This window comes from Falco cherrug, chromosome 5, assembly GCF_023634085.1.
Source record: "Falco cherrug isolate bFalChe1 chromosome 5, bFalChe1.pri, whole genome shotgun sequence".
NCBI lineage: Eukaryota > Metazoa > Chordata > Aves > Falconiformes > Falconidae > Falco > Falco cherrug.
In genome coordinates this window covers 16,625,075-16,652,624 of record NC_073701.1, presented here as the reverse complement: position 1 = coordinate 16,652,624, position 27,550 = coordinate 16,625,075, and the positions used below count along the sequence as shown (strand labels likewise).

General features: G+C 40.1%; 2 protein-coding genes across 6 annotated transcripts in view; both read left to right on the top strand.

Annotated features, from left to right (window-relative positions):
• Positions 1-9,312, top strand: part of STK38L (serine/threonine kinase 38 like) — a 50,714-nt gene extending 41,402 nt beyond the window's left edge. For both annotated transcript variants that reach the window (XM_055711665.1, XM_055711666.1), the window contains exons 12-14: positions 1,975-2,070; positions 3,723-3,814; positions 5,404-9,312. In XM_055711665.1, the coding sequence (XP_055567640.1) occupies positions 1,975-2,070; positions 3,723-3,814; positions 5,404-5,531 (316 nt within the window). In that variant the 3' untranslated portion in view covers positions 5,532-9,312. The remainder of the gene's footprint in view (positions 1-1,974; positions 2,071-3,722; positions 3,815-5,403) is intronic.
• An 8,951-nt stretch (positions 9,313-18,263) lies between these two features.
• BMAL2 (basic helix-loop-helix ARNT like 2) overlaps positions 18,264-27,550 on the top strand; it is a 37,311-nt gene continuing 28,024 nt past the window's right edge. Inside the window, exons 1-2 of one of the 4 annotated variants that reach the window (XM_055710988.1) lie at positions 18,264-18,435; positions 26,599-26,746. In XM_055710988.1, the coding sequence (XP_055566963.1) occupies positions 18,375-18,435; positions 26,599-26,746 (209 nt within the window). In that variant the 5' untranslated portion in view covers positions 18,264-18,374. Of the gene's footprint in view, positions 18,436-18,480; positions 18,501-24,879; positions 24,899-24,948; positions 25,048-26,598; positions 26,747-27,550 lie in introns of those variants that run through there. The other 3 variants (XM_055710989.1, XM_027797442.2, XM_027797441.2) reach the window with 3 other exon arrangements.

Genomic DNA, 27,550 nt, shown 5'->3' with positions numbered 1-27,550 from the left:
AACCTCTCCTGTGTGTTGTCAGTATCCTGCGTTCTTTGTTGGAAAGAGTAGCTGGAAAGTCTTGGGAAGTGTTGCTGCTGAGGATTTCTTCCTCCTCAGTCTTGGCTGAGTTTGGGGCATTTTTAGATATTCCAGGCAGTTTATTTGTTAACATTTCTTGCTCATGAATTTAGTTAGACAATGACAATGTGAATTTATTCGATTTTCTCCCTATATGGAAGGATTTACATTAGGGTAAAACATGTTTAGTTACAGTTTACTAAAATGAGGTCAAAACAGCAGGTTAGGCAACAAACACCTGGCCATTGGGTCCTTTGTCTGTTGCAGCTTGGATGAGTTAAAATATATTTCAGTTAAAGGAAGTTGCAGACAATGCTAAAGTTTCTTTAACTAAAATGAGCTCAAGTTCAGACATAGCCTTGAGAAATCCTGAGACCTAGTCTGTCTAACTGTTGTTACAAGGTTTGAGGTCTATTATTAGTACTTGGCATCAACCAACTGGCTGGGCTGCAACAGAAATATAATCAGGTTGGTTTTTTTCCCCAAGTCACACTCAGCTACAAGTAAAAGAACATTACAGTCTAATTGGAGACAGTTTATAGCCTAACTTGCTATGTTACTAAATTACCTGCTGAAAATTTCACTGAACTATCAAGAAGGGGACCTTTTTTTGTATTGCAATGCATTGATGTGGAGAGTGCCTTCAAATCTGGATGACGTGATTGTGTGGAGAGATTATGAGTTCAGGATAACTGAATCAACAACCAGAGGCTTTGCTCATCTAGGCAAACAGGATTTCATTTAACAAAGGTCAGCTGACTTTTAGAGCAACAGGAGGCCCACATCCCCATGCTACCAGGTACTCCCCATTGCCAGGAGGTCATTGGGTGACTCCACACTTGGCAAGACCAAGCGGGTTTTTTGGCATGGGCATTGTTTCCTGTTTCTGTAAACTCCCTCTTCGTGTCACCGTTGACATCTTTTGCCATCCTCAAAGAGATTGCAAGGACAGCGAAAAATACAAAGCAGTTACGTCTCTGCTAACACATAGAAAGGATGGCTAGGATTTAATGAACTTCTAGGCTAAGCATTGGGGTATGCTCATCGTCTCCTTGGTGAGATACTTCAGAGTCTTTTGCAGCCAGCTAGGCATTAGCCCTGGCAGGCATCATTCCAGAGAAGAAGGGTCAGCCTCTGCTGCTCGCTGGAACAAATCCCTGATGTCCCCAAGTTGCTGTCAGAGAGCTTCCACCTCCCTATTTTTCTTCATTCGGATTTTATACTTTCCCTGGTTGGTGTTTTTCCTCCTGCCTACTGGAGCAGGTAACTGTCTCCATCTGAACAATTCCATCTGTCTCCAGTTTCACCTTTTTCTTCTTACTTGACTCTACGGGCTTTCCCACAGCTGCTTCTCATAAATTGGCAATTTCTTCTGGAGTATGAGCTGAGGTTATGCAGCTGGGCCATATCAGAAATAGGCCTTGGGTCTCGGTACCACCAGCACCTGGGCCTCTAAGGAGTGGGGAGAGGGAGTGGCTGGCAGAATAGGGATGTGCTATGTTTTGAATGTGTCTGGCTCATTGTAGCTCCAAAATGTGACATCAGAGAGTGGTCCTGTTTCACTGGGTGTGTCTGTTAGTTGAGAACATGCAGAGGAGTTTTCAGTGGTAGGGACTTAAGCCTCAATTCCAGGCTAATCTTGCAGGGCTAGAACTTGCAGCAGCTTTTCACAAACCTGTAAGAAGTTACAAGTTATTGTCATCATAGCTTTTTGTTCTGGGACTCCAGCAATATTCTGGTTCCATTTCCCTTTTCTTCTACATGCAATGGGCTGCTCTTACGTTACCCAGAGTAATGGAACAATTTGAAAGAACTTCCTCAAATTCCTGATGTAGGATACCGTGACAGTTTTATTTGCTGTTGCTTCTGTCTACATTTATTGTAACGTTCCCCTTACCTTTTTCACTTTTTCAGGTTTTGTATTGACTCAGAAAATAGAATTGGTAGTAATGGAGTAGAGGAGATAAAAAGTCATCCATTTTTTGAAGGTGTGGACTGGGGACATATCAGGTATGTGTGTGTATATAGATATACACATTTTATAGAGAGAATAAAAGCAAGAATTTCATGTACTATGGAGTCAAGGATAATTATTTCCATTCATTTTTTATTTTGAAAGGCAGCTACTGGCAGTAGGTGCGTGACAGCAAAGGTTTTCAGGCCTTGCTGACATTCATAGATGTGATCAGAGTTTAACTGCCTTGAGATGCCTCAGATTGCCCCAGAGTGCCCAGGATGGAAAGAAATGGTGGTAGGATGGCTGTGTTATTCCTGATGTATGCTTTGATATCATCGGAGAGCTCCTCTTCCAGTAGCAGTGGGCTCTGCAGCTATTGCTATAATTGACTTTTTTTATAATAGGAGCACAAGAAAAGCAAACTCTATTCCAAAAATGCAGGGGAAATAGATGAATGAAGAGGAGAGGCAGCAAGTAGGAGGAAAACACAGGGCATGTCTTTACTGCACGGTGCAGATACTACACCTGAGTGAACCGGTATGTCTACAGAGTGCTGGGCAGAGGCACTGACTCACCTCAGAGTCGTAGCCTCTGTGGCCAAATTCTGCTGGGTCAGGCCTGGGTAGAGGGCCTGGCCAAGGCAGCTGTACCAGTTCCAACCTGAACTTGTGCCTGCAGATGCTGAGAAACATCTGCATGTATCCAAAATGGTAACACCTTTAGAGCAGACTTTGATGGCCCTACAGATACTTTCAGTTGAAATGATGGCTACTGTTCAGCTGTCTTTAAGGTCTGAGGTGATCTGCTTCTTCAGCAATACTGCAGTTTTCTACATGAACATCCATACTGTGGGCGTGTGATTGTCCAGCTCTTGTACTTCTCATTTCCTCTGGTGCAGAAAGCCTCATTTAACTTATCAGTGTGGGAGACAGTAATAAGCAGCAAGAGCAGTAACATATCTATTCATGCTGCATCTGGCAACCTGGCAAAATGGTTTCCCTGTTCCGCCCATAAGTACATTTAATTGTAATAATTACAACAGTATTAAGTTTACAGGTGCTAATTAATGACTTTCCCACAGTGCCATGTTCCAGTTTGAATGCTTTCATGGGACAGATCACATAAGAAACTTTGAAAGCCACCTTAAAACTTCTTAAAGGGCTGCCTAATTGTTGAGCTGATAAAGCAGTAGCATGTCAGAGCCAGCCTATTTTGGACAAGAGATGCTGGTGACTGAGTGTCAGAAATAGGAGCTATAGTCAAAAGGTATTTGGATGAGGTCCAGGCTGTTGAGTGCTGGAATTGTAAAGCAACACATCTGATGGCTCCAAATGCGAGTAGAATCCTGCTCAGCTGGGTAGGCTGGGTTTATGAAAGGAAGGTAACCACAGCAGTTCTTGGTGACAGCCAAGATTGTAGTGATAGCTGTATGGCAGCTAAGTGTGGAATGCTGTTTCAGTTAATGAGAAAATTATGTTTTCCTCAAGTTTGCCAAGAAGATACTAATGCTAGATAGGGAACCAAAAAATCTCCTCGTGGCGTCAGCAAACAGGCGAGTCAGATACATCTCTGATGGACTCAGTGGAAACTTTGTGCTTTAAATTAAAGGGATGTTGTAACTTTGAAAAACTAAGTTAAACAAAACTGGAACTTAAATGGATGTTTTCCTAGTATTCACTAGGCTGGCATTTATTTCTATTCACAGGGAAAGACCAGCTGCAATCCCTATAGAAATCAAAAGTATTGATGATACTTCTAACTTTGATGAATTTCCCGAATCTGATATTTTACAGCCAGGTGAGACTGCCATTATAAATTCTAAATTTCTGTCTGTGACATGCTAGAATACTCCACAGATGCTTTTGTTGTTGTTGTTTATATTAGTTTTTCTGATACCCTAATCAAGGTAATATACAGACTTGCTCTAGAGACTTTTTCAAATAGAAATGTAAACCTATGATCTCTCATAACTTCTGCTTCCTTAGAATTTTAGAGGGAAAAGAAGCCCACTGATTTTAACAATTAAATCTATTGGTAAAAATGGTTTGCCTATGTAGTCAGCCTATATAGTTTTCTATCACACACTCTGTCTACCCCAATTGTAGTAAAACATTAGGCACTGGTTTGCTTTTGATCTTTAGTGACTTTTGAGTTTCATGCCAAACATAAATGTTCACATATTTGTGGGCAAAAATTTTCAGACAGATGATTATTTAACATAATGATTTGTGAACCTCAGTGGCTCTGCAAGTCATTTAAGGTTTTTTTAGTTGTTCATTTTTATTGGCAAGTAGTAGGAATTTTTTATACATAAAAGCCTTGATTCTCTGACATGCCGGATTCTCCCAGCTTCCACTGTTTCATTTAATTATTAATGGCTTAAAGATAGGCAGATATTTAAAAATGATTAATTGATGACAGATAAGTGTAGATGCACGAACTACCGTAAGAATTATCAAAAAGCTGGGTGGTTTGTTTTCTTTTTTCTGAAATGGCTTTTGTTTAATGGCAAAGAAATTTGTCCTTTTAATGCAAAAGCAATCAATTTCCAGTGCCTAAGTTAAGCTGTATAACTCTATATTTGGATAATGCCAAGTACATTTGTATTGGTTTTGGCATTTCAGACCCAATGAAAATATTATTGTACATCTAGATACCTAAATACAAACTTTTCTGTCTGTGTGTTTGGCATCTTGAGTTGAAAATATTGCTTAGAACTCTAAAAGCAGCAACCAGAGAGCTAAATATAGAAGCCCACTGCAGTGAGTGTCCATGTGCAGCACACCGGTCATGTGGGCTGTTCATAATATAAAAGGAGGCTGTACGAGCCTTGCTGAAGCCAGAAGTGAAGAGGAAGTCCTAGAAGAGTAATGTGTGCATGATATGTGTAGTTCTCACAGGAAAACTTGGATATATGTTTTTCTTCTGTTTGTGGTGAGGATAACATAGTACGTGTACATGCGTTTGTTGTGCATGGAACATCCCAAACTTTATGATTTTTGTAATGGTATATCCCCTGTGGGTGTGTTAGAAGTTCCTGTCAAGGTATGGGAGCCTGTTACGGTGTGTAAAAAAAAAAAAAAAAAAAAAAAAAAAAAAAAAAAAAAAAAACCAAAAAAACAAAAAATCCACACCCCAAAACCCAAACAAACAAAAACCCCCGTTTTCCACTTCAGAGGTACAAGCTGAAATTATAATTCTTCTCAGACCATTGACAAAAGGTGACTGACCTGATTAGAAACAGGATTTCTTCAAGGAATTTTTGCTGACTAGGGAAGTAAGAGTTCAGGGCTGCGTATGTCAATGCTGTGTTAAAAGTCCTGTGAGAAGCAGCTCTGGTTTTAATTGTTTTGTTTTGTGTTTTCCTTTTTTTTTCTGAATTCTAGTGCCAAACACAACAGAACCTGACTACAAATCCAAAGACTGGGTTTTCCTCAATTATACCTACAAGAGATTTGAAGGGCTCACACAGCGTGGCTCAATCCCCTCATACATGAAAGCCGGGAAGTTGTGAAACAAACACAAACCCACAAAAGAAATAAAAATACAAACCTCAGGTAGCTGCATCACCAGACCCGCTTGGCGTTAGTTATCAATACATTGACTCTGGTGCGCATCAATTTCACAAGGAAATTCTACAGGATTAGGATTTCTAAGACTACTACAGGAATTAGTTGGCAGTGCCAGCTCGCTTTTTTTTTTTTAAATATTTGAATATTTTTGTTAACTTTATTATACGAAGGTACTGGAATAAAAGGAACGTACATCCCTTTAACTGCACTGCCTATGTGTGTATAACAGTTAATGATGCCTCTCTGTACTGTGGCTTTGTTTGTACTGTAAACCATCTAATCCACCCAGGAGTAAAACATCATTTTATGCAGCATTGTTATTATACTGCTTACCTGGTGGGTTTTAGATACGCAGTATAAAAAATACATTGCCCACATTTGCAAAATTCTCTGAGCAGTTGCTCAAGGGTATTCCAGTTGTGGTCGGCAGATATCCCATGAGTGTGTCAACACTGAATTATTTTCAACAGCAGTGTCCTGTGGGGTCTACTTGTACCCTGCCTACCCTCACTTCTCCCCACTGGAGGGCTTTATCAGCTCATCATCCCTTCTCTTTTTTCCTTTTTCCACTGTGTGTGGTGGTGAGACAGTCCCTGTGATCTTTTCAGTAGCATTTCTGCTTTAAATGATAGTTGCTGCTTTTTCTTTTTTGTCTCCCTAAGAAGTTCCAGGCAGAAGCGGTCCTGCTCTAGCCTTTTCTTTCCAGAATATCCCAAAGCAGCCTCTGCCAAGCTGGAAGAAACAGAGTGCCCAGCTAGACCCACTCTCCTGTCTTCTTCTTGGCTCTGTCTTCTTCTAGAATCTCCATCTAACATGGACCATGGGATTACAAAGGAACAGCTGAGTCTGCAGCCCAGTTTCCAGGAACCACGACTGAATTGTGCAGGGCATCTAAATGCTATTCTCCCCAGTCTGCAGGATGGTGACAAACTGACAGCAGACAGGTCTCCTTCTCCTAGGTCGAGGAAACTGAAGCACAAATCCCTCTGTACGCAGAGTATGGTTTGGCTTCTCAGCCCAGCAGCAGTTCAGGATTGAATTGCACTTCTCGAACAGTTTACAGTTATCTGGTCACGAAAATTTGTGTATATTTCTGCCTGTACTAGCATCTAGCATATTATCTGCAGTACTTTGAATCTATCACAATACAGTAGAGATCTTTGACATCATTTTCTGGTTACAAAATAGATTTACAGCAATGACCAATTGCCCAGTAATTGAACAAGCAGAGTCACTGTTGCAGTCTTCCTCCTCTGAATGCATGTGAAAAGCGCTCTAAAGCCTCTGCAGCACCCGTTGGAGTGAAGCAGAGAATGTTTTGGCATGTAGTAGGGAAGATGCCGTTAGACTGGCTTTTGCAGCAAAATGGAAGTGACTGTTTATGAAGCCATTACAGAAATATTTATTGCTGTTGGGCACCACGGTATCAGCTGTTTTGAATTATTTTTATGCTTGAAGAACACACTGGGATGTTCATCTGCTGCATATGTGCATGTAGTCTTCCCTGATCCAACAGCTATTAGTTTCCTCAAGGACTTCAGTGATGTCTTTCCTCCAATATTTTGTCTTTCTCCAAGCACCTGATATCTGTTACTTATTCTGCATTTCTACAAAAAAATTGAGTATTCAGCTCACCAAAGAGGAGTAGCCAGTGCCTCAGGGCCCATCCAATTTATACAGTTATATCAGAACGTTGGCTATGCTGAACTTTACATGGGAACAGCTTATTGATCTCCCAGTTTTATTTCCCAGACCTTACACTAATTAGCACCCCTTTACTGCTGTTGAGGCAAGATCCCTCAGAAATTCTCTGGTGTTGTTCTTTACCTTGTCAACGTAGCAAAGCTCAACCTGTGTTCATCCAAAGACTGTCCCAAAGCAGTCACTCACTTAAATCCACCTTTACACTTTCATACTTTGTTCTGCCAGTACCCTGGCAGTTTTGGAGGCTTCTCAGGAAAGGAAGTTCCTTTTCTAAGGGCTTCAATCCATTCTACCAAGACAGAGGAGCCTGGGCAGAAAACATCTGAGATGCAAACTTGGCCTCAAAGGACATCACTATGGAAAAGAGAATTTTTATTAGTTTTGCTTTCCAGTCTCACTCATGGGGCACTGTGTACACCAGAAGTGGAATTCCTGCGAACAGCACATTTCAAAAGACTACAGTAACCCTATTGGTGTAGTATTAAAAGAAGTCTTTGCTTGAACTTGCCAAGACAAGATAAGTTTCATGGAAACTGCAAATGCTCAGTAATACTGCTGATTTTATTATTATTTTTTTTCCTGTGGGGTTGGCGGGAGGGGAGATAAATACACACTTAATTTAAAGCTATCTATTAAACAACTATGTCTGTACATACTCACTGGTTTACAAACTTGGGGAAAAAGCTCAACCCTATATCTGTAACACTAAAGATAATACTCATTTAAAATTGCGGATGATTAATCATATCAGTGCTCACATAGGAGTTATATCCATAGGGAAACAGCCTGCAGCCTATTTAGCATAAACTCCTGTATTGTGGTAGTAGTTGATTTTTTAATTTTTTTTAAACATAGCATTATTTTAATCAGTAAGTCAAGTTAAACAAAGTATTAACTACTGCTTTTAGGATGATAGAATTTTTTTTAAAGGTGAAACTGTGACACTGTAATGAATTAAAGAGAACAGAAGGTTAATCTACACTGGCTTTCAAAAAATGGAAGTGCAGCATATCTTTTGTTTTGTTATTTTTGCCTCATACCTTTGGATGCTTGTGGTTTTTCCTTTGGCAATGTTTGTCACTGTGCCATTTATTTTTCTTATTCTTGGAGTACCAAAGATCCTGAAATGGCTTGATGATTGCAACCATGTGAAAATTTATTTTCTGGAAGTATGTTTTGTTAACTTTTGTTAAAATGTGGAACTGTGTATGCAAATTGTTACCAGAGGTTTGCTGGGAAGTTAACCTATTCCAGCAGGTAAAACTTGAGTGCATCGATGGAAGTGGTAAGCCTGAATCCAAATTCTGGACCTGAATACCCTGAAACTGGGGAGGAAGCTTGGATTGGGAAATGCAGCTGAGCTTTTGCACTTTGTTCCATCTCCAATCAGCATGAGTGAGTGGCCTTAGGTACAGGACATCAGCAGAGGTTGTTCCATGTGCAAAAGGAGTTAAAATTGCCAGCATTCAGAAATCAAATATTGTTGATACTGCATTTGCACTGTTAAATTTGCCTTGCTGGAGAGTTATATAAGTGTTATTTTTATAGGTCAATTGTTAAACACCTGAGCCGTTGGATACAGTATGGAATAATAGCATCTGACGTGGGTGAATTCACCTAAGTGCAAAGGGGCTTGCTGAAAGCTCTCCACACTACCAAGATAAATGGGCATAAGCAGTACAAAGGGTGTTGTGTCGGCTCTTTCTAAAGAGGTGATTTTCCTCCTCTGCAACAGCAAGTAGGGAATACTGCAGTTTAGCCCGGTTATACTCTAATGCTTAGGAAGTGCTCTCACTTTTTCAATAATACGAGCAATTACAAGCATTGTAACATACTGTACTTTGTCCTTTTAATGTTGATATATTACAGCAGCTCGTTCTTGGAGTCAAAATGGCAACTGCTATATTTTTCCTAGACTGTTTCATTAGTTGTGGTTGGGAAAGTTACATAGAAGCATTATAAAAATTTATATGAGGCTTTTTACAGCATTTGAAAATAAAAGTAGCATTTTTTTTTAAAGTTGCCAGTTTGATTTTTTTTCACACCAGTGTACTGGATCTCTTTATCTTCTGGTATGGGAGACGTCTAAGGAATTGAGACAATATTTTGTGTATTCTCATCTTGAATTCCACAGACAGTGAAAACCCCGGTGTTGCTACTCTAATCCAAGGAGAGCGCAAAAATTGCTTAACTTGTACCAACTGCCGTCATGTGAAGCTACTTCTAAAATGGTTATTGCTGTTCACAAGAGACTTGCCGCCTTCCCTGCAGACCATAATTTATTCAAGAAAAGCTTCCACAGCCAGTTGTGTCCTTCAATTCACTATATAGTGAATAGAAACAATTTTGTCCTACTCTTCCCTGTTCCTTGCTGAGTTCAGAGTAGTGGCAGCAGACGCAGTTGTGAAATAGTCACATAAAAAAATTATTACAGAGTTGAGCAGCTGAAAGCAAAGGGGAGCTAGCAGCTGGCGACTGGCTTTCTCTGGAGCCCTCCAGTGAACAACAGCCCTCCCTCCACTTGGGAATTGCTGAGCTCAGTGAATGATACAATTTTAACAGAGTTTTACAATTTTTATTTAATGGGATTACACTTGTCTTCCAGTAACCATATATATTATATCTCAGAGCTACATATCATAAGGAAATGGGGGCTTAGTTCCTTATCTCCTTGCATTACCAAATTAGCTGTTCCTCAAAACCACGGCACTTTAACGGCAAATATAAAGGCTATGCCTTCACCATGTGCAGAATATTTTTAAATCAACCACTTAAATAATATTTTACAGTTTAGTGTTTGTAAAACTGCAAATATTTGTTGTGCATTTTTCATTTATTTATTCTTGCACAGTGTGCCTTGTACGTAAGCAAAACAATTATGCTTTGGATGATAAAAGGTCTTCTGACAATCGTCCTATGGAAAGAGAAGGGAGGAGTATTTGAAACAGTCTGTCTTGCTGTTGGGAGTCATGACAATAGCGGTTCCCAGCTGTGGACTAGACAAAGATGTATTTGCAGTTCAGGAAGTGTGTAATGTACTTCTTTAAGGTAATTTTATTTATCATGCATGTAAATTTTAAATATCACAGAGGTTCTAAAATTCCTGTCCCATAGCTGAATTTCAAAGATGAAAGCAGGTTTTAAATACGGGTGCCAGCAGGCTGTAACCTGTCAGCCGTGCTGGGTTCTGCCGCAGAATGCCTTTCTGCCTAAAAGAAGCTGCCACCTGAAGTGGCCCTACTGGGACAGCTGAAGGGCAAGTTAATGTCTATATAATACAATGAATTTACTGCCAATAGTAATGGCACCAAGATCTGTACACCTCATTGCACAGGAGCACTTCTACAATTGGTGTAAGGGGAAATGAATCTTTATACGTGCAGAGAGAACTGATCTCACTGCCGCCACCTCCTCCCACCACCTCTGGCCAGGTTATTTGGTAGCATGGAGGTTACTGTTCTCTGGGGAAATGGGGCATGTGGGTTTGAACCTCTCCGTGCCGAGGAGAGAAATTTCTCAATCAAGTCAGAGTACTGCTAGGAACAGTTTGTTTCTGGTTTGAACCGACCCTTGATGCCGCATCTTGTTCCCATACCAGCTGCTTTAATCTGTTCCTAGTGAGCCACCATCTGCTGCTGCTTCTCTCTCTTCCAGGAATACGTGCTCTCTATGCGTGCTGTCCCCCGGCAGTGCACCTTCAGCTGGTAGCGGTTCCTTCCCCTCCAGATGTCTCTGCCCATCCTCCCCCCTCCAAAGACAAAATCTTTGCCCTTGCCTGTACGTTTCCAGCCCGCGAAACTAAATGATGTGGAGAGGGCAGCTTATCAGCAGATTAAGTGCTGTGACCTTAAAGCTGTTGTGTAAAGGCGTAACCACAGCCCCTGCTCCACATTTTGAAAAAGAGACGGCAGCTACAGATAGCAAGTGTTATAACACCAAGTCTATGTAACACCTTGTTTCCTTCCAGGGATGCAGGCCGAATCTGCCCCTCAGTGTGGGTGTGCAGCCTGGAATATGAAGGTAATGGAGCTCCAAGAGGAAGCAGGTGCCAAGACGTTCCCCTCAGCTACGTCTAAGCACGTGCAGCCATCTACAAAGCTTCGTGACATGAAATGGGAGTGCCGATTTGAACGGGCATCTCCCTAGTGTTAGGGCTTACTCAGAAACAGCAATAGCTCTGCTAGTCTTTGACAATTCCCATACTAAGTCTGCTTCTGACTTCAATATATCTAATTAATAATAACGAATTATCAGATGAGAACTTCAGTGACTTTTTGGTCATGACTGAGTGAATCACTGGTAAAACCAGACACATGTGTCAAGATTTTCAATCCAGCAGACTGCCTTTGAGGTCTCATCCAGCTCCCACTGACGTCAGCGGAAGATCCCTATCTAAAGCCCAAAGAAACCAGTGAACAAGCATGGTCTCAAAAGCAAGCTGTTTGCTGATGCCATGCTTCTGTGGTCTTTACAAATGAGACAAAAAGATTTTACTGTCTGTACAATTCAATTGGTTGAAAAGCAGTACGTGAAGAGGATGCCTTTTGGCTTCAAATACAGTGGTGAGAAACTTGCATGGTACTTACGCTATTAAAGAAGAAGGTATTACCTGGTTTTTTATAAACAAACTAATACTTCAAGGAAACTTTGCAAAATATACAATTTACTTAAATACCTTTTTCTGAAGTAGCATAGTACGTTACTGGGCCCCAGTATGGATTTTTCATATTCTATGAACCAGATTGGCATGACTTCTTGATTTGTGAAGTTCACAGGTAGTGAACAATGAATGCGACCCTGCAATTGGCACGGTTCTGCTGAGTAACGTTACACATCTTGTGGGCCCACTCTGTGCAACAGTTGTTGGTTTCTCTTTTCAGTTAATTCTGCCTCGAGTAGTGGCACAGACTGAAGGTGCCTTACATTTCTGTATCTTTGCATTGTTCCTGTACCAGTTGTTTCATATGAGGCTGTTAACATTTGAAAAGACCAGTAATCTGTACTGGGGGCGACAAGTCTGCTTTAACCAAGGCGAAGGCTTTCAGGCAGTGATGTAAGGCACTGTCAGGACCTTTGCAGGCAAGATGGGTGAGACAGCTGCAGCGAAGGAGGTTCACAGAGTGGTTCTGTGCAAACCCAAGAAAAGCTGTTTTGGCCTTGGAGATACGCTGCCCTTGCAGCTGGATTTGTTCTCTTTTAGCCAGAGCAGAAAAGGCATTGGGTGGGGTCTCACTGATCCTGGAGAGGTAGGGCTCAGCTTGGGGGCTGCCCCTTGTGCACCATGGGCACATTTCAATTGCTTTTCATTTCAACAGGCCCCTTAAACAGCTTTATTTATCCTTGTGTAGAGATTTGTAACAGCAATACTGTTTTTCAAAGACATTAGGCTCTTGTTAGGCATTCAGGAAATACCAGTTTCTGCCAAGAATGAAATGGCTATTTAAAAACAGAAAATTACTTTGTTTTCAAATCAAAAGTGGCACGCATCATCAAGCACAGAGAGTTTTAGGTAAGAGATTTACAAGCAAGCATATTACTTTGTGGGCACAAATCTCATCAGCCAGGACTCCAAAATAAAGCAGGCACTTCGGAAAATGCTGATCTTTTTCACTGGTTTTAGTTTTGTTAGAAAACCACACAGTAAATTGGTCATCGTACTGGTTCCAATACTGAGATTAGAGAGGGAAAGCAAGTAGGATTTGGAAGCTCTTTCTCAAACTAAACTTGTTTCATCATGCAAGGAATTTGTCCATGACTCACAGACCTTTAAGGCCAGACTATATCACTATCACAATCCAGTCTGACATACTGCATATCATAATCCATACAACTTCACTCACTGTATTGTGTCAGTATAGCACAGCTCACTGCTGGCAAAGCCTGAATTATTTTGTGCTGGGGTTTTTTTTGTTTTGGTTTGGGGTTTTTTTTGTTGGGTTTTTTTTCTTCTTCAAAGGGCTTCTGCGCCAATTAATGAGTAGAAATAACTTTAAGGAGTTTATTTTTATTATTGGCTGATTACAGTGTAATTATGCTATTTATATAACTTTTGAAGCAAAAGACTCTGTGATTGGGAGAGGAACTTTTGCTTTAAAAGGGTAGCAGGTTTTTGATGCACAGACACAGAATTTATAGCAAAGTCAACCAATTGCTTGTGGTGCCCTTAAAAATAATCCAGTGACTTTCAAGCACAAACCACAGACTAAACCAGACTTTTTTATTCATTTTATTCATTCTTCGAACTAGCTAGCCTGTTCACAGGTAATCTATAAAAACACAAGTGATTCAGGATACAGGTATTGTTCTTCACGTTACTTTGAGCCATGTAATGCTGTGGCCTGAGAGGAAACCATAAATAACTTGCGTTCTGGAAGAGAAGTCTGTGAGAAAATTGTATTTGTATTTACAAGTACGCTAAGTAACTTCAGTTTACTGCTATTAAGTTTCAGTAGGAAAAAGTTAGCTAGCTCACCCTAAGCAGTCACCTAAGCGTGAAGCAATACAAGTCACTCTAATAACATAGTGACTCTCAGTGTTCCCTCAGAGGAGGAAAGTACTTCTGTCCAGCTGCTCTCAGTTCTGAAACAGGTCTCTTAAGCGTGGCGTGCGTGAACCTAGCTTGGCACCAGCAAATACACAGAAATCCGCATCCTCTTCAGGATGGTATCTCAGAGAAATGCTGGCTGGATGCTCTTCATGTCCTTTGTAACAGCTAAGACATGCTTTTGATGTCATTAATCATTTACTGAAAAGAAAAAGGAGTAATAATACAGACACCTTTCTTTCACTGCTGTCTCAGGCTATTATTTAACTGCTCTGAGGTCTCGTTGTTATTTTTACCCCTTTAGCAAGTTGTTGTATAAGTTGTTTGGAAAAAAGAGGCTATCTGTTGCTTACATAAAGCATTCTGTTCTCTATTTTATAGCTAAAAGCTACTCAAGAGAAAGTGCTCACCTAAAAATGGGGCAAAAATATCAGGTGTGGCCTACTCAAAATCAGTGCCTTACATAAACTGGGATCTTGCTCTGCCAAGGTTTAAGGCTAATGACTTACATGAAATGTATGAAATTATCAGCGAAGAGACCAATCATCGCCTTGGAATAAGAAACCGGTATAATAAATGGTGTTTAAAACCTGTGTTAATGAAGTGGCAGTGCATTATGTTTATAAGAACTTTCTAAGTGCCAGGATATGTGACATTGACCATGGATGAGAAGTACACATGCTTTCGCATGACAGGCAGAAATATTGCTGAGATTGATCTGATTTCCTGACTTAGACATATCATAAAGTGCCAAAAAATTCTTCATTGAATTACAAGTACTTCTATTGTTACACTAAAAAATATGAGATAAAATGTGAATAAGGTGCATTAGCTCTGTTTCTAGTGAGTCAGATTAAAAAACCCCAAAACTATTGCATTTCGAATATCCTCATTGAATGTTCCCATACGGAGAGGGTTTGTATTTAATAGCTATTAAGGTTGTTAGAACAGTTTTCTGGAGCTATTTAAATCTTTAACTCATTGAGCTTTGTAACAATGGCCATCTGCAACTTTCTGTGGTTACTGAGTCTCTGAAACATTTTTAGTCGATGTGGCTGACTCACTCTGCTGAAATCTCCTTAACATTTCAGTGTCCACTGATGATGCAAACCTGGAGGAGGGAGCTCCTAGCTTCAAAACTGGGCCAAAAGAGTACTTTAGCAGGGCCAAACATGACATTTAAGCTTCCTGTTAACAAATTATTGGAAATTTTTTTCAATATAATTTGTAGTATATGAATAAAACAAATATGCATTAATGACAATGATTTTCTCAAAGATGGCAACACTGTCTAACTTCTGGGTTTTAGCTCTTCCTGCTGCTTTTTATTTCATTTTGGGCAGAAATGGTTTGTAATTGATTTTGTCCGATACAAATTCTGTAAGACTAACTGAACCCAGCATGGTGGAATACATATAGCACTGCAATGGTAACTGCAGGATTACACATAACTTGAAATTCTGAGATGAAAAGTTGAATTTGCAAGGGGAGGAAAGTACCTTATGAAGAAGTGTGCGTTGAGACTGTTGCAGTAGCTTATTTATATTTCAGCAACATCCCCAACTGGAACCCACAATTCCCTGGCCAGGTAAGCATATTCTGTAAGAGCAGTTCACCCACTTGGCCCTTCCATATGCCTGGCTGAACCCTGAGCTGCCCACTCCCATACAGAGGGGGTGCTTCCCAGCTGAGTGTGAAATGTGCTGGGAGCTTGAAGTATAAAAGATGGCACAAATGGAGTTTGGGACTGCATAAGAGTAATCATTCTCAGGATTATAGTCTGGAGTTCAGGCAAGTAAATTCTGCCTAAATCTCAGAAAGCTATGAAGGAAACACATCCTTGTTTTCTGGATTTGTTTCCCAGCTCTGTCATTGAGTAGGCAAGTTACTGATCTTCCACCACAATACATTAAACTCATAGGTGTTCAAATGCATTTGGCCATGTAATTTTGTGAGGATTTACTTTCTCAGGTTCTTAGAATCATTGAATCACAGAATCATTTAAGTTGCATAAGACCTTTAAGATCATTGAGTCCAACCGTTAACCCAGCACTGCCAAGTCCACCACTAAACCACGTCCCTAAGCACCACATCTACACGTCTTTTAAATACCTCCAGGGATGGTGACTCAACCACCTCCCGGAGCAGCCTGTTCCAATGCCTGACAACGTTTCAGTGAAGAAATTTTTCCTTATTATCCAATCTAAACCTCACCTGGTGCAATGGTAGGCCATTTCCTATTGTCCTATCGCTTGTTACTTGGGAAAAGAGACTGACACCTACCTTGCTACAACCTCCTTACAAGTAGTTGTAGAGAGTGTTTTGGCAGACATAGATGTTTATACATAATTAAAGTAAAACCAGTACTGAACTGCTGTCTTAGATGGAATGATGGAAGCAGAGAAGCAAAGGTTTGATGAGACTTGGGTTCCAAGGTACTAGCTTTCCCAAGATAAAACACTTAACTTTCCTACACAGAGAAAACAGACATAGAAACAGCTGTTTTACACATAGGAGGTTTCTGTCCAGGTAGATCAAACTATAGTAAGAATCTTTAGTAGGACTTCAAAGTTTCCTTAATTTTGAAGGAGGAAAAAAGCTTTCTTTTTTTAGAGAGAGTCAACAGTAAACAGTCTCTTGTAATTTTATAAATAACCATGATCACTTCTAGTCTTACCATCAGTGGTAACATGCTTATAAACATTACTGCAAAGGTTCCTCTGCACTGTTTCTACAGCTCCAGACCCATTTTTCTGTTGCATGTGACTATCCTCTTGGAGAAAACAGCCTGTCAGAAAACTATCTTTCAAGCAATTTATTTCTGCCAGAGCAATTTTGTAACCCACATGTTTGGTTTAAGCCATTGCAAGCTTGCAACTTCCTTTGACCTGGACACATAACTGGCATTCCCATACATATATTTCCCCTCAGCATAACGTAGTCAATGATGGAAACACTTCTGTAAATAATATTCCTGCTTTCATTAAAACCACATGGATCTTTGTGTATTTAGTCACACTACCTTACTAACTTTTAGCAAAGGATGGTTTTATTTTTATCTTGAGTAATTTTATTATGTCCATAGCTCAAAAAACCCAATCACTTGTCTGCATATCAAAGATGTAAGTTTTGACAACTGAGATATTAACCACTAGAACAGATGATGAAGGAATGTAATATACCTTCCAAAATACTACACCTACTTTTATTAGTTCCGAAGGACCCCCCATTACTAATAACAGACAGATGCTCTGAAAGCCCACTGAACAGTACACCTGCAGAAGTAGCTTTCTTCACACATATCACCGATCACCTAGATCCAGCCTTACTGGTGAGCAATACCAGCTGCACTGTACATTTAAGCTCCCTCATACCCAAGTGCGACAGATAGAAGGTGACACACATGCAGCCCATGAAGATGGCACAGGTAAGGGTGCGTGAGTCTAGGCAATAGCCTATTCTGCCACACCTACAACTGGAACTGAGCAAGCCCCGGCTACATCAGTATTAGCAAGCAGGGCAGGACAGTAAGAGAGGTTCTGCCAAGTTGAACGGGCCTGGGTGCACACACTGCATGTGATGAAGTTTTCATTTCAGACTAGCTCTAGTGAGGTTTGCTGGAATACATTAACCTCTTACAATCGCATCTTGAGCTCTTTGTGGCAAAGGAATACACTTTGCACATACCAAGACTACTCCAGGATGCAAACCAAGGCCCAATGCGGATGATAGGTAGGTTCATTTCAAAACTGCACTCCTGCTATTGGCAAAATACATAGCTACAGCCTCAGCATCTAGTGTAATCCAGGTCTATTACCACAATATAATATACTGGTAAAAGTTAACCTATTTTTATGCTTTTTACTGATTATGTGTGCCTGTTCTCTGCCCTGCTCTGACCACACACTGGACCCAATAACCCAGAGAGGCCTCTCCCCACCAGAACGATGGCAAGATGTTGATTCTTCCTCAGACAAGGTGTCCTCTGTACAGCACCCTGAAAATGTAACAGGTACACAGGCCAAGGCAAAGCCATTTGGAGATTTCCCCTCATACTGCAAAGGTCAGAAGCAGCCCACACCTACCCTGGCTCTTCCAACATGCCAGAAGGGTGCGGGGGCACCCCCATTACACTCAACACACCTGGTGTGGCGTGGCGTGGCCTGGCCTGTCCCACTGCCGCCACGACGACCCTCGCGGGTCTCAGAGCTCTAGGGGAGGGCCATGCGGGTGGCCCCGACCCTCACCCACTGCTCACTTGCAGCCCTGCGCTGTGGAGGGCTGAGAGAACGGCACCAGCCCGAGGGACGGCACAGCAGGAACCAAGACCCCCTCCGCCCGCGCCAGCCCGGAATCTCGCGAGAAGTTGTGCCGCGGGGCGGGGCGGGGGCGGGAGGAGGGCGGTGGCGGCGGCGCGGCTGAGGCGGCGCCAGGGTGTGGGGGGCTGACGGGACGGGCTCGCTCCCGTCACCTCAGTTCACCTCCTGCATGCCGCCGGGGCCGGGGGCGCTGTGGAGCGGGGCTCGGGCCGCCCGCCATGGCCGAGGCAGGAGCGGGAAGCACCGAGGGGGCCGAGGAGGAGCGGCGGGCCACTGAAGGTGGGGGGGGGGGGGGGGGGAAGGGGGCGGCTGAAGGCAGCTGCTCCCCCTGCCCAGCTGTGACGGTACGGTGAGGGCCGGGGTGTGCCTGCCCGCCGCCGTGATGGGGCCGGTGCCCGCCGTACAGGGGCAGGGGTGCATGTCGCCGGGCTGTGCGCGGCCGCCCGTGGCGGTGGCCTTCCTGTGAGGGCACTCGGGCCCGGGCCCGGTGCCGGTGTCGCGCTGCGGCGGTGCGGTATGTCAGCCAGCCGGGCCCGGGCGCTGCCGGCCCCGTTCTGCCCGCGGTCAGTGGGGCGCGCTGGGGGGGCGCTTGCAGGGGGGTCCCGGGTAGAGGGTTCGCTCTCTGCCCCTTCGCTCTCAGCCCCTGCTATTACAGTTCAGGTGTGTCATCATACTGATGTGATATGCGATAAAAATGATTTGTTTTGTTTCGTTTTTTTTTAACTCGGTATGTAGTTTCTGATCTACACCTACCCGTTCTATGTGTTTTCAATATGCTCATATAATTTTTTAGTAGGTAAGCATCATTTATTGGTTTGGGTGTAGTGATTTTGGGTTGTGTGTGTGTGCATGCCCATGCCTCCATAGTGACCAAGGTTTGATGTTCCTTCCTTGTTCTTAATCAGAAGTTTCTGATTCCTACGGCAAGGTTGGTTGTAAACCACCGGCAGCTGTTTGCACTCCTCCTGCTTTGAAAGGAGTGTTGCTTCTCCGAGGAGAAAGAAGTGTTTTGCACAGGGTTTGGAAAACCAGAAGTGAATGAATCTCTCCTAAGTCGCCGTTGCAGTTCTGTTTAGCTAGCACCAGTTCTTCTAGGTGTAGTAGTTGTTTTCTAAACGCCTATTATGTGTGCTTTCATATATGTGGGGATCCTGATTGTCTAGAGTAATTGGCATTTTTCTGTCTCTGCTGCTTGATTGTTTAAATTCTGGAATAACTTTGTAGCAAGTAGTCTAGTGTTTGAAAACAAAGCGGAGGTTTTGGTGGGTTTTTTGTAGAATTTTTGCAGTCTGTTAAATTGTGCTTAAAACAAGGATTTATTGTTTCTATGCCATGCACACACTGTAAAGAAAGGAAATAATTAATAATATAGAAATAAAGAAAACTCCAAATAGGCAGACATACAAATAGATTCAGGAAAGCAATGAAACATAGGCGTTCATGTTTTGTTGTGAAAGGAACCCGCCTCCCTGTTTTCATTTGCTACCCGTGTTTGTACCTGTTCTTCTGATGGATTTTGAAGAAACAGGTTTTCTCTTTTTTTTTTTTTTTTTAATAAAAGTATCTTAATTTTTGTGGAATAGGTCTACACTAAGGTTAGCTGCTTAATAGTTTGAGGGTTTTTTTTCACTTGGGTGTACATGTTATTGTTGGTATACTTGCACATTATGAACAACAAACTAAACTGGACAGTTCACATTAACTAAGATTCAAATTCATTGTAAGAAGAAATAATTTGGTGGGTGACTGTGGGAAATGAATCCTTGTGAATTGTTGAAAATCCCCTGTTTGGGCTCTAGGGCTGGCTAAACCCATGGAAGTTCTGCAGCTGACTTGATGGGAATCAGCATTTTCCAATAATATGAATCAAAAACTTAAAAGAAAATAGCTACCCTCCATTCCTTTAGCAGTATATAATTGGAGAGTTCCTTTTTTCTTTTCCAGTAATGAACTATGATCTATGAGACTTGGTTTCTGTCAGCAACCTGGTTTGAGCCTGAAAGTGACTGGGAAAGCAGGGTAGCCTTTCAAGGCTTGTATAGTATCTTTTCCATAGCTAGTTACAGTCATACTTTTTAATACTGTAGCAGGTCTGGCTGTCGCTGTCTTCTGAGCGGTGAAAATAAGTAAAAATAGATGCAGACAGTAATCAGTTGCCTGTATTAATGTTTGATTTAAAATTCTGTAATTCAGGATATTGTAATTTTTCCTTTCATAGTTTTGTGATATTAAAAGCAAATCCATAGTTCTTAAGTTAACCTGTAAGAGTTTATTCTCTCTATAGAAAGTTGTTCATAAGATGGTTTTATTACTGAAGTTTCTGTATCTTGCTGCTGCATTACACATGCTTATAAATTTTTTGGGGGAAAAAATTCCTTGTTTTAGACAGTAGATTTCCGCCATTTTCACAACTCCAATGAAAATTGTTGCCCAGCTTTCAATGAGAGATCTGGATGCCAGACTTGCTGTAACTAGTCTGAAGATGCTTGTTGTGGCCTATTTCAAAGCTCTAAAATAAATAAAGACAACAATACAAGTCTCACCTCTGTTTAGAAAATATGGTTCTTTGTTTTATAGATGTTCAGATCTGCAGGACCTGTAAAGTGATGCGTATCACAGCACCTGTAACTTTCTTCCTCATATAGTACTGTCAGATATAATTATAGCTTTCTCACTCTTTAATGAAAATCAGCAGTAAGAATTAATAATTTTAGAAAAATAACTCCATAATAAAATAAAGCAATTTACATGATACAGACTTATTTGAAATTATTTTACTCAATAGGTATCCTCTGTGTGTGCTACACATACAGATAGATATATCTGTAACTGCTTAGGTAATCAGAGAAATCTATCTTTGGAAAAAAAATACCATGTCAATTGTCACAAAACTTAAGGCTCCAACTTGACATCTTGAGTACTTCAGTTTAGAGAATTTAGGTTGCTTGTGTGCCTAGACTTGTGTATGTGTGTATATCTCTGCTTCTTTGTATGACTGTGCTCCTAAGTACTTTAGACTGAGACCCTGAAATCAAGTAAATACTCAGGCTGTGTGCCCGTTAGTGTTTTAGTTCAGAGCAGTAATACTGGTTTGAATTGCATCCCATCATCCTCACTTACTGCTTGGTATAAATTCACTGGACTCCCTTCAGAAGAAACCACACTCAAATTTTGTTGTAGCAGGGTTAGCGCTACTGCAGGCACATAGCAAACATACTCAGCTCTAAACATAAGGGACTGAACAAGTGGTTTGTTCTCAGACAGCTTTAAAATACATGCATTGTAAGGATTTTTGGCCCAGTGAACCAAGCTAAATGTGATTTAACGTAAGCTCCCTGAACACACTTACAAATTAGATGCAGGGACTTTTGCACCAGCTGCTTCTCTCTACCGACCTGTTGCTGTTATGCCATTGTATTTACTACATACGTATTTACTAGACATAGCCTAATAGCTTATGTGAGTAGATTTCAATTTTAATAACTCATCGAGTTAGACTAAAGAACCCTTGTGTGCCACTTTAACCACTGTCACTTGTAATCTAACATTGACTTCTTTAAACTTGTCAAAGCTTGAATTTTTTTGCATGCCAGGAACATAAATTTGGAAAATACACATTTGTAATATAGTCTGTGGTCTTAAAAATTTCAATTCAAAGCAGCTTCTTTCTTCACCTTTCCTTCTGCCAGAAAGTGTTTCAAAATGGGAAGCTGGATTGAAAGTGCCACCTTATTCTTAGAAGGGTTGTGCCAGTGTTACTACCTTGTTAACTTAAGCAGCTGCAGAGCTGTGACATTTCTCCAAGCCTGGTTTGTACATTTATTCACGGACTTTGAAAAGTGCTACCCATAAGTTTTGTAAATGTACTTATTCATCGACATTTTATTTCAAGTGTATTTTACTGTAATATCCTGATAGATGGATTTAGATGTTCTTGTTTAAGCTGGCTAAACTGAGGGGCTGACAGACGGCTTTTTTATTAACTTATTAATGCTTACATGACTTGTACTTTTCTGCTGATTTTTTGGAGTGCTTATGTGTATCTTGCATGATTTGATGATTCTGAAAAGTCAAATTAACTTTTAATATTAAAGTAATATTTTAGCAAAGTCTGTGAGGGGTAAACCTAGCCAGAAAAGCTAACCTTTCATAGTGGGGTGAGTGGATCATGAGGTTGTAATGCATAATTAAGGCAATAATTTTGAGAGACTGTCTTGAGCTTAAACTTGTTGCAAATGACACAAACAGGTGCTCTCTGTGGCTGTTGTATTTTAAGAATTTCTTGATAGTTCTATAGCCACCATGGGTGGGATTCATCTCAATTATCTCTAGATATTTACAGAGTAGATACCCAAGTCTGAGCTAGTTACTTTGGTCTCTGTGTAATTACTGAATAGAGGTAGGCACTCTTGGACTGTATTTCATCTAACCAACTGTAGGAATCTATTTTAGATTGAGATGAATCACCCTAGAAATGTTGTATTTCATCTAGCCAACTGTAGAAATCTATTTTAGGTAGAGATGAATCACCCTAGAAATGTCTTCTTCCCTCCAAGATGGACTAGAATGGCTAGTTCAGATGTGGACATCTTTATTTGTTCAGATGAGTCTCACCTTTTATGGCTGGTGGAGTTTGGCCATACGCCTTTTCTAATATATCTTGTTTGTTTAGGCACTGAAGACCTTAAAACTGTTAGTGGAAAAAACAGCTCAGGAATGTGGCATGTGTTTAGAAAATATTATTGTCAGTAACTGGAAAAATGTTGCCTCCCAAGCCTTGCTTCTCAATGCATTGCATGTGATTTATGTAGAACCTTTGCTGAACACAGGAATGTGGTTGATTTCATATGTCTTTACTTCATATCCCACTCCTAAACTGTGGTTTCATGTGGCTTATTTGCAGTTCTTCACTTCCTCGCCAACTCCCTTGGGGATTGTAATTTTTAAATTTTGCTCTTTTCTTGTAGAAAAACAAGAGAGGTTGTAGTTCAGTAGGGTATGATTTTGTATGTTGATGTGATAAGAACTGTATATATTGATAACCATCCCTTAAATGCTTTGTTTGCCTGATTATGAAATACACTAAAGTTAGTCTTAATTATTTTTTTTTTTGTTATTTCTGATACACTTACCAGGGCGTTTTTCGTACAGTGTGCTTCCAATGTTTGGATGGTCTTGGCTTTTTTGCAGAAAGAATGATTACATGGAGTTTTTTGCAGTGTTACTTTCATCTGTCCTGATGTGTGTAAAATGCTTTTAAAATACTTCAGATTTGTAATATAGGTAAGCATATGTGCTTTACACTGAGAGCCAAACATAGATCATAAATAGACATATATATATATGAAGAACCATTCACTTATCATTAAAATTTGGTTATCAGTGTGCCAGGGTATTAGCAAAATTTTGAAATGAACAGGAATATTTTCTTTTTAAATTCCAACTGAGAAATGGCAGGTTTTTTGACTTGCAAATCAGACTAGTGTAAGTAATAGCCTTTGGGGTGGTAAACAAAAATATCTCTGGTTGAATTAAAATGTTTCTAGTAGTTTAAAATTTGACTGATGATTTCAGTTTTCCAGGAAAATAAACTTGTAATACAGAATGGTCTTTCTGGATAGTATTTTTCATGAAGCAAGAATGCTGTGAAATTGGTAAACGTTTAGTTTGGCTTCTTAGGGGTGTTTGGTTTTGATGTTAATGGTTTGAAACTGTTCACAGAAATTAAAAATATAAGAAATTCAGCGAGGTGCACAAATGGAAGGTAAGAATCCAGCTTTTTTCCTATCATAGAAGCACACCCTGGTTATTGGGGTGCATTCTAGCTCATTCTCTGTGTGAACCCAAAGATTTTTAAATCCTTTATTCAGCTCTTCCGAAGTGGCATAGCTGAAGAAGTAAAGAAGTCTTTCATCACAGACTACATGAGGTTAAGACTCTCTTGGGGGAGAGAGTAAGCACCTTGGAATCACCTGCTATCATATTGATAGCTATTATAAAACCTTAAGGGATAATTTTAAACCACACTTACTGACTTCTCAAAGCTGACTTTGCTTTATGAGCTGTTTCTGTCTGCTTCTTGTTCAGTGAGTGGTAGGTCTTCTCTGTTAAATTCCAGATAATTACTTTTCTACTATATTTGGTAGTTCTGAAGCTTTAAATTAATTTCTCAATTTGTTTTCTTTGACGTTGTTTTTGGGTTTTGGTTTGGGGGGTTTTGAGAATCAATATAGACTGCATGCTGTACATGTCAGGGATCAATACAGTTTCTTTATATTTTTGTCTAGGATCAGTTCGCTATTTTATTGGCATTTAGTTAGATGGTATATAACATGGCATTTAGTTTGTCACAGTGGTAGTATTTGGGATTCAATTTATCACCTAAGAATTTTAGTGTAGAAGTTCTTAATAGGTCATTGTTGCTGGTAGTCTAAACAGTTCTGGTTTTCTCAGTTAAGGAAAGAAGAGGGTGTTGTTGGGAAATGTAGAGGATGACAATAAAGTATTTAGAATTTGCCTTGAGTGTGAAGAAAAAATAGTAGTTACTTTGATAATATGAAGTATAAATTTGAAAAGCTGTAAATGATGCATTTCATTTTGTTTCTTTAAAGCAAAGTAGTTTAGAAAGCAGGCTGGCCATCTGTGTGCAATGGAGTATTTAGGTCAGTGGGTCTGTTCTGTCCTGCTTTGTTCCAGGACGAAGGGATCTGTTGTGCTGAAGGCATTCTTGTCTTTTATACATGTAGGTTTCTGTTTAGTAAGTACTTTTTCATGCTTATTCATGAAGCGTGATTATACTTCAATAGTTGAATCTAGTAACTGTAGGCTGCTATGACCTAAGTGAATTAAAACTACTCTTTATAAAGAAAGAGTTCCTTTGGAATTGTTGAGGTGGGTAGTTACATTTTTTTTAATATATAATTGCCTGAACTTATAGTAGAAATATAAAATGAGACTATTATGAAGTGACGATTAATCATAAAAATATTTCAAATTATCTACCATTTGTGCCTTTGTAGTTATAGTGATGTCATTTCTTTTAATGTGTTTTTTTTAATATCCCTAACTTGAATATGTTATGTATTTGAGGTAACCAAATTTTCTTTCTGTTGTAGATACCCAAAGGCTGTTATTTACTTATCAAGTATTTATTGATTGTTTCCTTTTTTTTTTTTTTTTTTTAACTTCCTGCACGACTTAATGAGTTAAAGAGCTTTCTAAAATAAAACAGGGGCTGACTGTGTAGTCTGACTTGGTAGGGAGAGGATTAGTGGAAGGCCAGACAAGCTGTTGTTCAAGTATTAGCCTATTTTTGTTTAACACTCCAGATTCGTATTCTAGCAGAAAATGAGAACCTAGAAGGAATTTTTCTGGTGTTAGATGTGCTTACACTTAAGAGGAAAAAAACATACACTGTGTATCGTTCTTTTTACACATTTTTACCTGTCATTTACAGACAGCATAGATGCTAAAAAAAAAAAGCAAGCTCACGATAAAGTATCCAGTTTTTCTTCCTACAGATTTTGAAAGTACTCATCTTGGGTTTTGCCTCCTGCTGAAAGTAGATGTGCGCTTCTTGAAATGACCTCTCTCAATCCCCCATCTGTCCCTTGGTGGAGTTAATTCTTTATTGTTTCTAGATGTATCACATAGGATACTTTCCTCATTAATACATTAAGCCTAAAGGAGTGCCTGCACATTTGCTGAAACAGTTAATTCTGATTCTTTACCTAAATGTCAGCTGGATGATTCTTTGTGATAACTTTGCATGGAGGTAGAATAAAAGTGTAATAGTGCTTAGATTCCTTGAGACTGTTTTCTTTTCCTGGTAGGTTGCTAGGATTATTTTGGCTTGTGACTTCTTTTCTGTCCCTCCAGAAACAAAGCAGTTTTTATTGAGAGAATTGTGAAGGGAACTTTGAGGTAGAACGTGACAAGCTTTCAAGACTCATCTGACTTACATGACTGATGTTATGTATAATGGTATATTTTTATGTCAGAAACATAGTTATGGCAAACTTTTGGGGTTTGGATGTCCAGCTTGTTTAAAAAGCATAGTTCGCTATATATTTAAGTTTAATCTCATGTTAGTCATAGTGTTTTGATCTGCTAACTAATGCCACATCTTGTGATTTTGCAACAGGATGTTTGAGGTGCTGGGGGTTTTAAGTATAGTTCGCTAAGGTTGTGTAAGGAGGAGAATAAATGTATTTTATATTGCATTGGTGTGTTGATTGGGTTGATGAGATTGTTGCAGAACGGTGGGAAGACAATGTACTCTTTTCCGTATTTAGGTTGCAGCAGTACAACCTTTATGTTTTTTGTGTCAGAGGCGTAGAAGCCACCCATGGGCAATTTTTTTTTTTTTCAAATGAAAATCAGAGTGCATAGATGATGGTGTAGCTCTTATTGGGCACTGAGCTGCTTTTTCATCATTCATAGATAATTTCACAGTAGATGGAAAGACGTGCGTTGCTTCTGGAGTCCCCAGCCTCATGAATCCGATAACTAAGCCTGCTGCCATTGCTTCTTTCAATGCTTCTGCAGCTGAGATTCCAAGGAAGCGCAAAGGAAGTGATTCTGATAACCAGTAAGTAAATCAATTCTGTATGTATCTCAACATAAATTTGAGACATTCATCTATTTTTTATGCAGTATCTAATTGCATAAACTGTCTAATTATCTTTCCTTTATTTATTACAATTTCTTCCAAATGCATTGTTTGACAGTCCTGAGTTATTAAAAATAGAAAAATAATCCTTAAATCCAAGGGATACAGGTAGGATTCTATAATGCCATTTCCTGGCCTGAAGTGTCTGGATAATGTGTCTCTAATGCTGAGATTTCAGTCCTATTTTTTTTTCCTTCTTTGTCTGCTAGTAAAGGCAAGTTCTCTTTGCAGCAAGATGATGAGTTGTTTGGAATCTCACAAGTACACGCTAGAATATCACCTAAAGTGTGAAACAAGATTACTAGTTAAGCCCTTTGATCTAGAACTGTGGAATCAGAACTGCTTCTTCAGTGACCAGGGTAGCCATTCACTAAATGTCCAGACAGACCTGTGACCTAAAAATGAGGACTGTCCTACAGTAGCGCTCAGTCTTTTTAAGTGGGTCATACTTGACTACTGAGATCACACTGTTAACTGTTTTCTCCTGTTTTAGAACTGCTAAACAGATGCCAGTTAACCAAATAATCATTTACATAGAAAAAAAGATTTGTTAAAAGTGATCTATTCAAACCTCTATTAATCATCTAGAAGTAAGGGACACAACTCAGCGTGCACATCTAGTGCATTACAAATATCTCCGAACTAGCATGGTAAATCTATGTTTCAAAGAGGAGGAGGAGGTAGGAAATTTGCATGTATTTGTGATTATTAAAGCAATTCTCT